The sequence below is a fragment of the Peromyscus eremicus genome, unplaced genomic scaffold (assembly GCF_949786415.1).
Source record: "Peromyscus eremicus unplaced genomic scaffold, PerEre_H2_v1 PerEre#2#unplaced_182, whole genome shotgun sequence".
Taxonomy (NCBI): domain Eukaryota; kingdom Metazoa; phylum Chordata; class Mammalia; order Rodentia; family Cricetidae; genus Peromyscus; species Peromyscus eremicus.
The window spans coordinates 310353-328142 of NW_026734419.1; the positions used below are offsets into that span (position 1 = coordinate 310353).

The 17790-nt window shown below is 38.0% G+C and overlaps 1 protein-coding gene across 10 annotated transcripts in view; it reads left to right on the plus strand.

Moving 5' to 3' along the window:
* Positions 1-17790, plus strand: part of LOC131901657 (POTE ankyrin domain family member A-like) — a 186255-nt gene that overhangs the window by 133602 nt on the left and 34863 nt on the right. For 8 of the 10 annotated variants that reach the window (XM_059252768.1, XM_059252759.1, XM_059252762.1 and 5 more), the window contains 4 exons: positions 8863-8968; positions 9501-9577; positions 13628-13726; positions 14703-14834. The exons of 1 other annotated variant lie outside the window; for it this stretch is intronic. In XM_059252768.1, coding sequence (XP_059108751.1) covers positions 8863-8968; positions 9501-9577; positions 13628-13702 — 258 coding nt within the window. In that variant the 3' untranslated portion in view covers positions 13703-13726; positions 14703-14834. Of the gene's footprint in view, positions 1-8862; positions 8969-9500; positions 9578-13627; positions 13727-14702; positions 14851-17790 lie in introns of those variants that run through there. One more of the 10 variants, XM_059252764.1, reaches the window with a different exon arrangement.

The following is a 17790-nucleotide window of genomic DNA, read 5'->3' on the forward strand; positions in this document are numbered from 1 at the left end:
ATAGTCCAATCTGTCCAATGTGACTGGCACCATTTGTTTTCTACAATGTGAATCGTTGGCCTCTTTTACAAAAATTAAGAGACTGCAGGACTGTGGGCTTATATGTGGGTCATTAGTTTTCTACCACCAATCAATGTTTGTTTGGGGACCACTGCCATACTCTATTTATTACTTCAATTGGTTATCGTAACTTGAAATCTGGAATGGTGATGCTTCCATAAGTTTTTGTTTTTGTTCTTTTTAGTTTGCTTTGTTTTTGTTTCATGGTTCAAAATTGTTTCAGCTATTCTTGGTCTTTTGGGTTTCCGTTTGGGATTTAAAATTTTTTTTTCATTTTCTATGAACATTGAACTGGAAATTTTATGTGGATCATGTGGTGTTCATATATCGCTTTTATTAGAATGACCAGTTTCACAATATTAACCCTACAATAGTGATCACAGAAGGTCTTTGCAAGTTATCGAAATATCTTCAGTTTCTTATTTTCACTTTCTTACTGCTTTCATTGTTGAAGTTTCACTTTTTGGTGACATTTATCCTAATTCATTACACTTTGAGATTATTTGGAATAGCATGGTTTTCTTGATTTTATTCTCAATATGTGCAGTATTTTTAGGTAGGCTACTGATTTGGAGGCTCAGATTAAAACCTGTTACTTTGCTAAATGTATTTATCAGCCATTGGAGTTTTCTGGGCAAAATATGTTTTTTTATAGAATCATATTATTACAAATGAAAATATTTTCACCTCTTGGTTCCTTTAATGTATCTTGTCTTGTCTTACTCTTCTAGTTAAGACTTCTAGTACTATATTGAACAGAAGGAGGAAGCGTGGTCATCCTTGTCAGGTTCCTGATTTTAGAAGGAATGATTTGAGTGTTAATAATATGTTAGTTGTGTGTTTGCTTTTTATTGGCTTTATTATGCAGAAATATGTCCTTTTCATTCTTAGACTCTCTGAGATTTTTATCATAAAGTGACGATCAATATTGTCAAAGACCCTTTCTGTATCTAATGACATAATCATGTGCTATTTGTTTTTGAGTCTGTTTCTGTAATGGACGGTGTGAAAGTGCTATCCTCTAAATTGAATTCATTAGATAAGTTCTTCCTATTTTATTGGTTTGTGCCCTCAGTTCAGTTATTTCCTGCAGTCTACTCCTCTTGGTGTGCTTGTTGCAGAGCTTTCAGGTGTTCTCTTAAGTCTCTAAAATGAGATCTCTCAAAATTCATTATGAAGGCAGTTGGTGCTATGAACTTTCCTTTTAACAACCCTTGCAATGTGTTTCATACATGTGAATATGTTGTGCATTAACTTTTATTGAATTTGAGGAAGTCTTTAATTTCTTTCTTATCTCTGCCTTGACCCAGTGGTAATTCACTGGAGAGTTGTTCTGTTTCCATGAATTTTTAGACTTTCTCTTGTTTCTGTTGTTGTTGAAATTCAACTTTAATCCATGTGGTTTGATAGGATGCAGGGAGTGTGTTTCAATTTATTTGTATCTGACAAAACTTGCTTTGTGACTGAATATGTTGTCAGTTTGGAGAGTGTTCCATGAGGTGCTGAGAAATGTTTTCATTTGTGTTTGGATGAAATGGTCTCAGGAGATCTGTTGGGTCCATGTGAGTCATAATGTCTCCATAATGTCTCCATAATGCTCCAGTATTTGATTGGAATGGACTCAAAGACTCAGTGGTAAATCCATAAATGTATGGATATTGAATTTCAACCAAGAATCCAAAATAATACAGTGGAAAAAAGAAAGCATCTTCAACAAATGGTGCTGCTATAACTGAACGTTGACATGTAGAAGAATGCAAATAGATTCCTATGTATCATCCTGCACAAAACTCAAGTCCAGGTGGATCAAAGACCTCAACATAAATCTAGTTACACTGAACCTGATAAAAGAGAAAATGGGAAATAATCTTGAATCCATTGGCACATGAGACAACTTTTTGAATAGAATACCAGCAGAGCAGACACAGAGGTCAATAATTAACAAATGGAGCCTCAAGAAACTGAAAATCTTTTCTAAGGCAAAGGGCACCATCAATGGAAAAAAAAATGACAGCCTACAGAATGAGATAAGATCTTCACCAACCTCACTTCTAAAAGAGAAAATAGTTCCAAAATATATAAACAAACACTCAGGAAATTACACATCAATAAACCAAATAACTCAATTAAAAACAGGACACAGATCTAATCAGAGAATTCTCTGTAGAAGAATCTCAAATGGCCAAGAAACAGTTACAATAGAGTCCATCTTACACCTATCAAGATGGCTAAGACCTAAAACCAAAGTGACAGCTCGTGATGGAAAGGATGTGGAGCAACAGGAACACTTCTCTCTTGGTGGTGGAAGTGGAAACTTGTACAACCACTTTGGACATCACTATGGGGATTTCTCAAAAAATTGAGAATCCATCTACCTCCAGACGCAGCTATAACAATCTTGGGTATATTCCAAGGCACACTTAATCATACCACAAGGACTCTTACACAACTGTGATCAGAGTTACTTTTTTCATAACAGACCAGACCTCAATACAAGCTAGATGTCCAACAACACAAGAAAAGATATAGAAAATGTGGTACATTTACATAATGGAGTATTACTCATCTGTTAAAAAACTGACATCATTAAACTGGCATGCCATGTTGATATGCAATGCTTTGTTGATACTCATGGAAAATTTGCCCTTTCTTAAACAAAAGGGAGGAGGAGTTGATGGGGGGTGGGAACAGAAAGTGAATGGAGGTGAGGGACTGAAAGGCAGGTGAAGAGAGAGCAGAAACTGTGGTTAGGATGTAAAACAAACAAACAAACAAATAAATAAATGAAAGAATCAAAAACAAACAAAAACCAAAATCAAACCAAAAAAAGAAAAAGGAAAGAAATTTGCAGGCAAATGTGTGGAACTGGAAAAAAACATCCTGAGTGAGGTACCCAGAGCCAGAATACAAACTTGATTGTGCCCTAGCTCAATTGTCATCAGACAGGCTTCACCCAACACCTGAAGGAAACAGATACAGAGACCTGCAACCAAAATTTAGGCCTAGCCTGGGGGAATCCTGCTGAATAATGGGAGGAAGGATTATAGGAGTCAGAGGGGTCAAGGACATCACATGAAAACCCACAGAATCCACTAACCTGGCCTCATAGGAGCTCATTGAGACTGAAATGACATCCAGAGTGCCTTCATGGACTGACCTAGGCCCGCTGCATATAAGTGGCAGTTGGGTAGATCTTCCTTCTTGTAGTACTCTTAAAAGTGAAAGCAGAACTTTTCTCTAATTGTTTTGCTGGCTTTAGGGATCTATTCTTCATACTTGGGTCCCTTGCCCAGCCTTAAAGCAAGCATTTGTGCTTAGTCTTACTGGAACTTGTTATGCCATGTTTTGTTGATATTCATGGGAAGCCTGCCTTTTTATGAATAGAAACTGAGTAGTGCATGGGGGACAGTGTAGGAAGAGACACAGGAAGTAGAGGTGGGGTGGAAAGCTGTGGTTGGGATGTGAAATAAATAAATAAATTTAAAATAAAACCAAAAAGTTGTAATTCACATGTAGGGAATATTTACTATATGCTGTGATATTAAGCCCTGGATATTACAGATCAGGAGAGCAACCAACAGAATTTACAAGAGCCTTTGAATAGAGATTCAAAAATACTCAATAAAATAACTTTCAAAGCTAAAATAGACACACACCAAAATGATGATCTGCTGTGGGATGTTCTGTATGGCAAATGTGTTGCTCTGATTGCTTGCTAAATAAAACACTGATTGGCCAGTAGTCAGGCAGGAGGAAGTATAGGCAGGACAAGGAGGAGAATAAAGCTGGGAAGTGGAAGGCTGAGTCAGAGACACTGCCAGCCGCCACGATGACAAACAGCATGTGAAGATGCCGGTAAGCCATGAGCCATGTGGCAAGGTATAGATTTATAGAAATGGATTAATTTAAGCTGTAAGAACAGTTAGCAAGAAGCCTGGTATGGCCATACAGTTTGTAAGCAATATAAGTCTCTGTGTTTACTTGGTTGGGTCTGAGCGGCTGTGGGACTGGCAGGTGAGACAGATTTGTCCTGATTGTGGGCCAGGCAGGAAAACTCTAGCTACAAATGGCGCCCAACAAGTTGGCAAGAGTTTCCACCTAAAACCTGAGAAAAGATTCTAAAATGGAGCTAAAAATAGCTTCCTAATAGTCTCTCTCAAATGAGCAGCACCTGCCCATTTGAGCTACTTGTGGGTTCCTGATGTGCGCACTCGACCTGCAGTATGGCAGGAATGAGGCCTCTGCAAGTGGCACACTAAGCTGCATGGTGGATTTAGCCTTTGCTAGTACAAAACAAAAAAAGAGGTTTCTGGGCTACACGCTGCTTGGATGAAAGTATGGAACCATGATAGCTCCCAGAGCTGGCAGTAAATGTACCACCACCATGTTGGGAAACTGAGGTGGGCAGAGCCAGCAGCCATAGCACCGTTTCAGTCTTACAAATGCTGCAATTTAAAGCAATAGATTCACAATAAGACAGATTCAGATGTAATAGTTTACAATGTGTGTAAAATATACTTAGGCTTGAAAGAGACAAAAAAGGTGATATATACAGTTATAGAAACAAATACATAGTTTTAAAAAATAAAGTCTTTAAAGAGACAATAAAATTAATATAAAAAATAAGCCACGTAAAGATGAATATTACACAGAGAATCTGGATTGTGTTGTCTTTGGGATTTTTAACTGCAGAAAAACATTTGATTGTAAAAGACGTTGAGTTAAACCAATATGTATATTTTAAAGATACCTTGACTTCAAAATTTGGATGTAAGGATGTGTTGCTTTGGAAAGGAGGCTCTGCTTTTGTTCCCACAGAAAGCCAGAGGCTATGGATTTGTTCCAGATTAAGATATATCAGGTTTGCGACATGTGGACCAATGGAATCGAATTGAAGACCCTGATATTAATCCGCACACCTATGAACAAATAATTTTTGACAAAGAAGCCAAAAGTGCACAATGGAAAAAAGAAAGCATCTTCAACAAATGGTGCTGGCAAAACTGGATATCAACATGTAGAAGGCTGCAAATAGATCCATATCTATCACCGTGCACAAAACTTAAGTCCAAGTGGATCAAGGACCTCAACATAAATCCAGCTACTCTGAACCTGCTAGAAGAGAAAGTAGGAAGTAGTCTTGAACACATTGGCATAGGAGACCACTTTCTAAATAGAACACCAGTAGCACAGACACTGAGAGAAACAATCAATCAGTGGGACCTCTTGAAACTGAGAAGCTTTTGTAGGGCAAAGGAAACGGTCAACAAAGCAAAGCGACAGCCTACAGAATGGGAAAAGATCTTCACCAATCCCACATCTGACAGAGGACTGATATCCAGAATATATAAGGAACTCAAGAAATTAGACATCAAAATGCCCAACAGTCCAATTAAGAAATGGGCTATAGAACTAAACAGAGAATTCTCAACAGAGGAAACTCAAATGGCTGAAAGACATTTAAGGAATTGCTCAACATCCCTAATCATCAGGGAAATGCAAATCAAAACAACTCTGAGATACCACCTTACGCCTGTCAGAATGGCTAAGATCAAAAACACTGAAGACACCTTATGCTGGAGAGGATGTGGAGCTAGGGGAACTCTCCTCCACTGCTGGTGGGAATGCAAGCTTGTACAACCACTTTGGAAATCAATATGGCGATTTCTTAGAAAATTGGGAATCCATCTCCCCCAAGATCCAGCTATACCACTCTTGGGCATATACCCAAGGAATGCTCAACCACACCACAAGAGCACTTGTTCAGCTATGTTCATATCAGCGTTGTTTGTAATAGCCAGAACATGGAAACAACCTAGATGCCCTTCAACTGAAGAATGGATAAACAAAATGTGGTACATATACACAATGGAATACTACTCAGCAGAGAAAAACAATGACATCATGAGGTTTGCAGACAAATGGATGGATCTAGAAAAAATCATCCTGAGTGAGGTATCCCAGACTCAGAAAGACAAACATGGTATGTACTCACTCATAACAGGATACTAGATGTGGAACAAGGATGACTGGACTGCTACTCACATCACCAGGCAGGCTACCTGGAAAACAGGACCCCAAGAAAGACACAGGGATCGCCCAACGACAGAGAAATGGAATGAGATCTACATGAACAGCCTGGACAGGAGTGGGGGTAGTGAAGGGCGAGGGTCGAGGGAAAGAGAGCTTGGGTGAGTGGGAGATCCCAGCTGGATCAAAAACAGAGAGGGAGAACAAGGAATAGGAGACCATGGTAAATGAAGACCACATGAGAATAGGAAGAAACAAAGTGCTAGAGAGGCCCACAGAAATCCACAAAGATACCCCCACAACAGACTGCTGGCAATGGTCGAGCGACAATCCGAACTGACCTACTCTGGTGATGGGATGGCCAAACACCCTAATTGTCGTGCTAGAAACCTCATCCAACTACTGATGGACCTGGAGGCAGAGATCCATGACTAGGCCCCAGGTGGATCTCTGGGAGTCCAATTAGCGAGAATGAGGAGGGTTTATATGAGAGAGAATTGTTGAGACCAAGGTCGGATAAAGCACAGAGACAAATAGCCAAACAAACGGAAACACATGAAATATGAACCAATGGCTGAGGGGTCACCAACTGGATCAGGCCCTCTGAGTGGGTGAGACAGTTGATTGGCCTGATCTGTTTGGGAGGCATCCAGGCAGTGGGACCGGGTCCTGTGCTCATTGCATGAGTTGGCTGTTTGAAACCTGGGGCCTATGCAGGGTCCCTTGGCTCAGCATGGGAGGAGGGGACTGGACCTACCTGGACTGAGTCCACCAGGTTGATCTCAGTCTGTGGGGAAGGCTTTGCCCTGGAGGAGATTGGAATGGGGGGCGGGCTGGGGGGAAGGTGAGGGGGGCGGGAGGGGGGAGAACAAGGGAATCTGTGGCTGATATGTAGAACTGAATTGTATTGCAAAATAAAAATTAAAAAAAAAAAAAAAAAGATATATCAGGTTTGACCAGCCAAGACCCCCTGAAAGGTCTCCGATGACACCATGGCCCAAATGATCCAACATCCAGAATGGTTTGAAGGCAACTGGCTCAGACGATACACCCTCATGGGCTATTCCATAATCCTAAAATTTTCTTTGTATCTCCATAAGATACAGTGCCCCCTCCAGCAGGAAGTAGTAAGAGAAGCTACACCCAAATTCCCAAAATATATGTAATTTTATTTTGTTAAGGTTAAAACCTTCCTTTTTGAAAAAAAAAAAAAAAAGAAAGAAAAGAGGAAGTGCTACGGGATGTTCTGTATGGCAAATGTGTTGCTCTGATTGGTTGCTAAATAAAACACTGATTGGCCAGTAGTCGGGCAGGAGGAAGTATAGGCAGGACAAGGAGGAGAATAAAGCTGGGAAGTGGAAGGCTGAGTCAGAGACACTGCCAGCCGCCACGATGACAAACAGCATGTGAAGATGCCGGTAAGCCATGAGCCATGTGGCAAGGTATAGATTTATAGAAATGGATTAATTTAAGCTGTAAGACAGTTAGCAAGAAGCCTGGTATGGCCATGCAGTTTGTAAGCAATATAAGACTCTGTGTTTACTTGGTTGGGTCTTAGCATCTGTATGACTGGCAGGTGAGAGAGATTTGTCCTGACTGTGGGCCAGGAAGAAAAACTCTAGGTACAATGATCCACCATGAACAAGTTGTTTTTGTCTCAGAGATGCACAAGTCAACAGATTTAACAAAGCACAGAAACAGACTTAGACAAAAAGTCACCTAATCTTCTCAATACATGTAGATAAGGCCCTTGCCAAAATCCAATATACCATCATGATAACAGTCCAGAGAGTGTAAGACAAGAAGGACAATACCTCAACACAATAACAATTATATAAGGAGAAACTCAGAGCCAACATCATCCTCAATGGAAGAAAACATGAGTGCATTGAGGTGATAAGAGACAGGTTTGTCTATCATCTTGAATCCTTTTCAATGTTGTGCTCAATCTATTAGCTGGAGCAATAAATCAGGAGAACAAAATTAAAGGGAGAGAAATAGGAGAATAGAAATCAATACTGTTTGTATTAGTTATGGTTTCTATTGCTGGGAAGAGATACCATGACCATGGCTACTCCTATTAGGGAACCATTTCATTGGGATGGATTCCTGTTTCACAGGTTTTGTCCACCATCATCATGGTGGGACATGGCAGCATGCAGGCAGACATGGTCTTGGATAAGGAGCTGAGAGTTCTCATCCTGATCAGCAAGCAGTAAAAGAGCCTGTGTCTACTCTGGGTGTAACTTGAGCACAGGAGACCTCAAATGGCCCCCACAGAGACAAACTTCCCCCAACAAGGTCACACCACCTCCAACAAGGCCAAACCTTCTGATAGTGACACTTCCTATAAGCTTATGGGGCCCATTTGCATTCAAAGTACCACACTGTCCAAAGAAATTTTCCTGATAATAGGGTAGGCAATTCTTTATTTTATAAATATCCTCCAAATTCATTTGGGAATATAAATAGCATTAACAGTTCTTATATAAAAGTAGTTGCTTTTGTTTTGTTAATATTGTGCATCAGGTCAAATCCTCTGAATGTGTTTCCTTTTTTCTTTGTACCTCTTACATAGTGAAGTGCCATGAAAAATGAAGGATAGATTTAAACTTTACTGTGCGCAATAGATTTGCTATTAAAATGTCTTTGTCTTCAATATATACTACATAGAATTTCAAGTACACGTGTCATAAAATTAGGAATTCAAGTATGCTCTTAGAAATCAAATAAGACCTTTCTAACATATGTTACCAATACTCCTTTTGATAGAGTGTGTCTGACCCTAATGGACCACAGGAATCTTCTACAACAGGTCCCAACTCATCCAAAATGGACAATGATGCAGAAAAAAATGTAATAATGCATCAAGAGAGAAGTAAGTACTACATTTTAAAATATACTTGTTCTATAGAATGATTGTGTATAGAACAGAACACTATCTGTAATAGACAGACAACTACACATATAGGAAGCAAAAGGATTAGTAGAATGGTAATAACACACACATTATCAAATCTGAGCAACAGATAAGATTTTGTTTGCCAAAGACAGAGTCCTTGTTCCCACCTCTCAGGTGTCCATATTTCATTTGCTTTATCTTCAGAAATATATGAGATCAATCTGAATATATAAGTGAAGGGAACTCCCATTCAGTGGGGGCTGCTTCCTAAACCTCTGTTCAGAGAAAAACCACACCCAGACACATGTTTTGGAGAGAGATCCTTTATTAAGCAGAGAAGAAAAGTTAAATATTTCCACTGCAGTTTATACTTAATTCAAACTATTGCTTGGGAAAACGAAAATAAATATTTTATCATCCCTAATGTGCCTTCATTATAGCAATGGACAGCTTTTCCCCTAAATGTTCACTGTACTTTGCTTAGTGAAATATGTGCACTTCTTAACAGCATCTGTCATGGAAGACCAAGAGCATGCCTTAGAAGAGCAGAAGCAGCACAGTGCTAGAAAAACTAAGCGGCCATTTGTAAGTATATACTTCAGTTTACATTGCACATTTATGCTGTTTCCACAGTAATGTTCCATAGGCCAAATAAGGTTAAATTTAGTATGTCTTCTAGAATTAATACATAGAACGTAAATGTTTTTTTTAAGTATTCTTATTATTTATTCTTTGAAAACTACATTCACCACTGACTCCTTCCATCTTGTGCTGGTGGAACTCATCCTCCTCCTCCTCCTCCTCCTCCTCCTCCTCCTCCTCCTCCTCCTCCTCCTTCTTCTTCTTCTTCTTCTTCTTCCTCTTCTTTGCTTAATGTCTCCTAAAATTAACTTTTGTTTTTGTTTTCTGAGACAGTGTTTCTCTGTGTAGCTTTGCACCTATCCTGGAACTTGCTCTGTAAACCAGGCTGGCCTCGAACTCACAGAGATCCGCCTGTCTCTGCCTCCTGAGTGCTGGAATTAAAGGTGTGTGCCACCACTGCCTGGCTCTTAAAATTACTATTAATAGCCCACTGAGTCCAAGTAGGGCTGACCATCTGTGAATGTGTGTGAAGACACTTTCTGGGACATGAGCAATCTGTCCTAAGCCACAGCCCACAGATAAATTAATCTCCTCCTTTCACAACCAGCCATGGCCAATTGCTCCTCATCTAGTGCTGGGGCCTTGAGAGATGTTTCCTCACTCATGCTGGCATCTTGACTGGCTTGAGCTTGTGCAAGTCTAGTGTAAGACACAACTGTTCTGAGTTGATCTGTGCATCCGTTATGCCATGTCCCCAAAAGAACATTTCAGTGTACTTCTTTCCAGATTCAAACTCTTACATTGTTTTCAGACCATTCTTCCTCATTGTTTCTTGAGCTTTCAGTAGTGGAAGGTCAATGCAAATGACCCATCTGCAGATGAACCTTCACACTGGCTTATCCTTATCATGTTAACTAGTTAATATTAACATTAACCATTACCCTCTGAAAAAAATATCATATGACCAACAATGAGAGCAGAACAAACCTATGAGTATAAATGTAAGTAATAATAGCACTAGTTGATTCTCCTGAACTAGCTTATGACTATTCCAGACATAAGCTTTTGACAAGGTTTACAGCATCAGGCATTTAATCCATTGCTTGGTGCAGGTCTCCCATCCATTCCTAACAAGGTTGGTTATTTACATAACTACCACCCAACCATTGTGGACAGCTTGCCTGGCTGGTCACTGTTGTCATAGGAAAGGTCCAAGACTGGACAGACTCTTGATGTATTTCATGACCAGTGGCTGGAATTACAACTTTTATTATGATGAAAGGCAGAAATTCCTTGTCTGCTAGGGATTGAATTCTAAATGCCCTGCAACCAGACTGTGTGGTATCTTCAACAAAGAGTCTTACCATTTAGTTATGACAAACAACCAGAATGTGTAGAAATAGATTGTTATTTTGGATGACATGGAGGCCTACTTGACAGACAACTCAAAGGGAGGTATGCTGTCCCTTGTTTTGGAGTTTCAATGTAAATCTCATGTCTTATGAGATAAGTCAACACATTCCAGGTACCTCTGAACTAACTCTTTTTAGTATGTCTTTTAAACTATTTGACCAACTAGTCGCTTCCACAAGCCTTCATACAGCCTTAGTTTATGTTCAGTTACACCTTAGTCCCTGCTTTGACTTACTCGTCTACCTTCATTGCCACTTAAACCTTAGCCCAGAGTACTTATTGCTCCAGTGTTATTTCTTGTCACCTGTGTTCTACCTCCCCTTAAATTATATTTTACTTAATCTGCAAGATCTTGGTTCCTATAAGGCTTTATTCATAGACCTTCATTTTTATTTGGCACTCATCATTCTGTCCTTTATCCTCCAATCCTTCCATGATTGAAACTGTCAACATCCAGTATTCTCCTTCTCTGACTTAATTTTACATATATTTTACTACCTCCCTTTCAATGGGTCCATCTATAATAGACCACGTCTAATTTCTAGGTTTCCTCGTGTAATCCTATTTGAACATACAAAAGTCTAATATCTACACATGAGGACAGCATATCACATTTGCTTTTTTAATCCTAGCTGTCCTCATTGAGTAAAACTTCTTCTAGTTCTATTAATTTACTTGCAATTTTTACTATTTTATTTTTCTTTATTGAGTAATATTCCATTGTGTGTATATACCACATTTTCCTTATCCATTCATCTGCTGATGGCTATCAAGGTTGATTCTATATCCTAGGGCAGGTGAGTGGGATTCTTTCATTGATTTTTTTATTCAGTTTGTTATCACTGATTTTGGTGTTAAATTTGTGAAATGCTAATTTGTTGTAGTGTTTATCAGCTGTAAGACTTTTTGTGGAGCCTCAACCCTTTTACATCTGATAAAATCCTACCATCCTTAAGTAGGGGCATTCTGAGTTCTCTCACACTTTGTATGCTTTAATATCCTTCTTACCTTATTGGGTCTGTCTAGAACTTCAGCTCTTTATTAAAAAGAATAGAGACAGTGAACAATGATTGCCTTTTTTTTCTCATCATTATGGTTAGATTAATATTTTTCTCCATTTTAGAATATGTAGATGGTAGGCTTGTTGTTTATTGCTTGTATAATTGTGACATATTCTCTACCCATACCTAGCCTCTCCTGACTTTTATCATTAAGGTCCAAATGTTCAATTGTGTTAGTGGTCGTTCATGCATATATTGGGATGATCATGTGAATTTCTTTATTCCATTTATTTGATTTGTTGTATTGATTGATTTACATACATTTTTCTTACCCTGCATTCTTGGATGAAACCAAAAGGGCCATCATGGATAATCTTTTTGTTATGGTCTTAAATTCTCTTTGCCAATATCATTTTTAATTTTATATATATGTTTATTTGTCTACATGTATTCTTGTGCATGATATGTGTGCTTGGTATACTCAGAGGCCAGAAAAGAGCATCCAATTCCCTGGAACTGGAGTTACAGATAGCTGTGAGATATGGTGTGGATGCTGGGCATTGAAAGTGGGTCCTCTGGAAGAATAGGCATTGCTTGTCAATGCTGGGGCATTTCTCAAACCCCAGCTTGTCAATCTCACATTTAGAAGTTTTGTATCTGTTCTCATCATGAAAATCAGTCTGTGGTTTTAATTCTTTTTGTATGAATCTTTCTCTAGTTTGGGTATCAAGGTATTATTGGCATCATAAAAATTTTGGAGAAATCCTTTGTTTTACTATTTCATGAAATGATCTGAGTAGCAATGATATTCATTTTTCTTTGGTATTCAGTAAAATTCTGCAAATACTCCATCTGGTCCTGGTCAGTTTTTAGTTGAAAAGTATTTTGTTCCTTCTTCAATCTCAATAGTGCATATATATATCTCATTCCTCCTGACTTAATTTCATTACATACAATGAATCTAGAAATACATCCATTTCTTTTAGATTTTAGAATTACATGCAAAGGAGATTTTTAAATATGTTTGTGACTTGAAGGATATCCTTCTTCTGGGAGTCAGCCTCTGTTTAAGCCTAGAGCAGGGTTCATGTGTCAATACAGGTGGTGCCTGGCAGGTGAAACCTAGCCACCTGTGGGAATGGTCCCGAGCAGAATACATAGGTTGAATCAGAGCAGTGAGAGCCTCTCAACTGGTCATGGAGTTTGCCTACTTCATCAGTGGGCCTAATATCTAGAAGGTAGGGTCCCTCACTTGGTGTAGGAAGTCATACTGCCTGGGATTCTGGAGGAAAATCCCTGGGCCTTATGTTGTTGTAGGAGATCATGCAAGTCAGGCCCCAGGACAAAGTTCATGGGTATCTTATGTGGCCCTAAAGGGAAGTCAGAATCTTTCATCTGGTTCTGGAGTTTCTGGAACATCAGAGGTAGCCTAAGCCTAGAACTCAGAGTCCCTCCCTTTCTGAAGGAGTCCTAGTACTTAATTCTCATACTATTGTAACTTATTCTAAAATTGTGAATGTACGTAAAATATGCAATCAGCCATAGTTGCCATTTTTAGTTGAATGGATGGTTCAAATCTTTGGTGACATTGTTTTAATTTTCAGTTTAAAAACTCCTTATTTTACATAATCTCTTTCAGATTGATGCTATAAGAGCATGCTTTTGTGCATGTTTCACCAAAAAACGGAGCTCTTCTTCCCACTACAAGAAATAGAAGAGAAAACTTAAAAAAGTGATGGTAAGAGTTATATTTTTTTAAATGTATTAGAAAGAATGTTTATCTAAAATATATACTCAGTTTTCCAGCTCAGGAGTATAAGTATTTCAGTGAACCATGGGGGATAAAAAGAGTTAACTGTCAATGGAATGATTATCTCATGAGTCAACAACTGGCTAAATCAAGATTGTCATCAATCGCATATATATATATATATATATATATATATATATATATATATATATACATATATATATATATACATATATATATATACACACACATATATATATACAGTTATTTAGATAGAATATATAGATAGTAAGATAGATAGATAGATAGATAGATAGATAGATAGATAGATAGATATCTAGAATGTGTGTGTGTATGTTTTGGTCACATTTCAAAAGTTCAGGAATATTAGGAAATAAAGCTGAAGAGAGAAAGCTGGGAGCTAAAGAATATGAACAGTTTCAAATACTGGACATAAAGGAGGAAAATGGGGCAGTGTGTCTGGTGGTCAGGGAGAGAATAAATTCTTTAGAAAAGGAATAGTATGGTGTTGAAAATGTAAAAAGAACATAAAGCGATTTCTAACACAAAGGTTTCATTCATAAGAAGAAAAGGTATTCCTAACCATCTTCCATGTTTTCCTCACTGTTGTTACATACTAGAGCTAGGACCCAATTTAGAGTTTAAGGCTCGGTTGAGTTTTAAGATTAGGCTTCCTGTTATATAGTTAGAGTAGATTTAAGGTTAGAGTTAGGTGTTAGCATTAAGGTTCACAAATGTCATAGAGCATATCGATCTGTCGTGAAAGTGAAGTATTCAATGGAATGTTCATGATGGATGAAAGGTGAACTTTACAAAAACGTCTCTGTTGGCACACATGTTCTAGAAATGCATTTTATGAATGCTCTAACTAGCTCTTTTCACCATATAGTTTATAAAGCAGAAGAGAGCACTGTGTATTTAAAATGAATTATTCTCATCCTAGAACTTGGACAAGCCTACGACAATTGCCTGACAACTTCTCCGACCATCCACAATAAGACAACTCAGGAGAAAATCTGTCTCTTCTCCAATAATTGCTTCAAGAAAAAGCACATTTTTATTTTATGTTTTAGAATAATATAGTATTATATTACATAATCTTCAGTGTTATCTTCACCTATTTATTTTGTTTTATTATGTTATACTATATTACACTATTATATTATCTTCAGTTTTTATTTCCATATGTTTATCTTGTTTTACTAGATTATGTTATATTATGTTAATATGTTATGCTATCTTCAGTGTTTATTTTATATTTACCTTCCTTCCCTTGATGTAAATAGTTCATGTATATGTGTATATATGTATATATGTTTATATGTATATATGTTTATGTGCTTTGTAATATATTTTTAGAAGATATCATTTTTGAATGTACAAAGTTATTGAATAATTAATAATTAATAATAATTAAATGATAATTTAATTACCCATTCAAAGTTGTTTGAGTCCATTTGATTGCTATATTTCCCTTTAGCTCTTCTAGTTACTAATGCAGCTATACAGTATTTGATGATGGTCATTGATGGTTCATCCATACCTTCTTTATGTAAATGAGCACTGTTTTAGTTTTTTTAGTTTATCCATTGTTTATTCTTTTACCCATGAATGGATTTCTTCTTGGTATCTTTCAATCATAATGAGCAATGCAGAGGTGTGTTTTCTCAGAAGTACATGAGTATCTGAAGCCTGACATGAAATTTTTTGGGGAATAAATATAGATGTGAAGTAAATATAAATATATATGAAAAAAATCATATGGTAATTCCCCATTTAGGTTTGTGAGGAGGCGCCATACTGTATCCCCCAGCTCCTACATCACTCTCCATACCTATCAGCAATGCACAAAGGTTACAATTTCTCACACCCTTTCTGACACTTCTTCCTTTTATGTATAGTAGCTATCCTAATTGCTTTTGCAATGTCTTTTTTACTGCCATTCCAGTGATTCTGGGTAAAATAAAACCTACTGAAGCCTTTTCTGTTGACTGTTGAGTGTCCCATGCAAGGCAATCAGCAAATATTGGTCACTCTCTTGTCACTTTGTTTTTTGCATTTCTTTCATTAAATTTTTTGTTTATTTTACATATCAACCACAGTTCCCACACACACCCCTTCCTCTCTCATCCTATTCCCTCCCCAACCTCATTTCTATTCCCCAACTCACTCCTCAGAAAGGATGAAGCCTCCCATGGGAGTCAACAAAGCATGATATGCCAAGTTGAGACAGGGCCAAGCTCCTTCCCTGTCCATCAAGACTGAAGCACTGCTTTAGTTAAACTGCTGCATTGGAACACTTTTCTCTGTCATTATTTATAGTTTGAGATAAATATAAATGCAGGAATTTTCTGTTTCAAAAACAGTCTTATATGTGAAAAAAATATATGTGATATGTCAATATTTGTTTTTAAGATACTTTAAGCCTCAGAACCAAGCCCTGATGGGAATTTATTTTGGACAACATTTGCTCAGTAGAATTCATTCTTTCATTGGTGAAAAGGACAGGAGGAGAAAGAAAATTTACTATGAAATGTTGTCTGTTCCATGATACTATATTACTTCTTTAAGTCGTGTGACAAACACCATTTGAGAAACAAAGCATGGTTTTGGCACATCACTTTAGAGAGTTTAAGTCCATGTGAATGAAGAAGGCATGGTGTAGGAAATCAGTGGAAGGTGGCTGAACTGTGAGGCGGCAGATGTTCCGGTTATGGTTGACCTAGCTGAGTACTTCTGAAACTAAAGATTGAGGATAATCCCTCAAAGGGGTGGCTCTAGCGATCTACTGTACAGGGCATTCCTTAACTTTTAAAGATCCCACAACTTTTAAAAAAAAATGCACCTCTATTTTTGGGGAAGGAATTTATTGGGTGGCTCTCTGGAAGACACTTCACAAATAAATAAGAATATTCCATACATAAGGCTCATGAATTTCTCATAATGTAAACTGCATTTAGTGCAACTTGGAATGTCCCCATGTGATTCACAATTCAAACAATGTACAAAAGTCTGAAATCCAAAGGCTCTTCTGAGTCTCAAAGCTTTAATCCTTTGCAAAATCAGAATGAATATTGAGTCTTTAAACATACAAAGTCACAAATTAAAGACCAGCATTCTAAAAGGAAAGTGTAGGTAATGGTACACAAAAGTCTTAAAAAGAGCGAGACCAAATACAAGTGAGAAAAATACCAAAGCTTGCAGCTCCAGCACAAGAAAGTGGGGAATATGATTACAAGAAATGAACTCCAAAGGACATAGAGAGGCCCTTTTCAGCCTTAACTCCTGCAGTACATCTGGCCTCTCTCAGGCTCATTCCACTTTTTAAATGTGAGAGTGCTTACATACATCCCACATTCCTTGCATCTCCAGCATCCTAGCATGTCCATGGCACTTTAGACCTCACCCTCATGCATATTTGCCTTAGTTAGGGTTTTCACGGCTGTAAAGAGACACCATGATCACAGCAACTCTTAGAAGGACAACATTTAATTGATGGAGCTCATTTACACTTTCAGAAGTTCACTGCATTATCATCATGATGGCGAGCATGGCAGCATGCAGACAGACATGGTGCTGGAGCAGTAGCTGAGAATCCTATAACTTGCAGGCAGTGGGAAGTCAACTAAGACACTCAGTGGTGTCCTGAGCATGGGAAACCTCAAAGCCCACACTCACAGTGACACATTTGCTCAAAAAAGGTCATGTCCGCTCCAACTAAACCATACCTCCTAATAGTCACTCCCTATGAAACTATGGGGGTCAGTTACATTCAAACTACCACATTCCACTCCCCTGTACCCATAAACTTGTAAAAATATCATAATGCAAAATGAATACAGTCAACTTCAAAAGTCTCCATTGTCTATCATTATCTCAACAATGTTTTAAAGTCCAAAGTTCAAGGACTTTTCTGAAATTCATAAGTCTCTTAAATGTAATCCCCTATAAAATCAAAATAAAACAACCAGATCACATACTTCCAACATATAATAGCACCGGACGTACATTAACATTCCAAAATGTAGTGA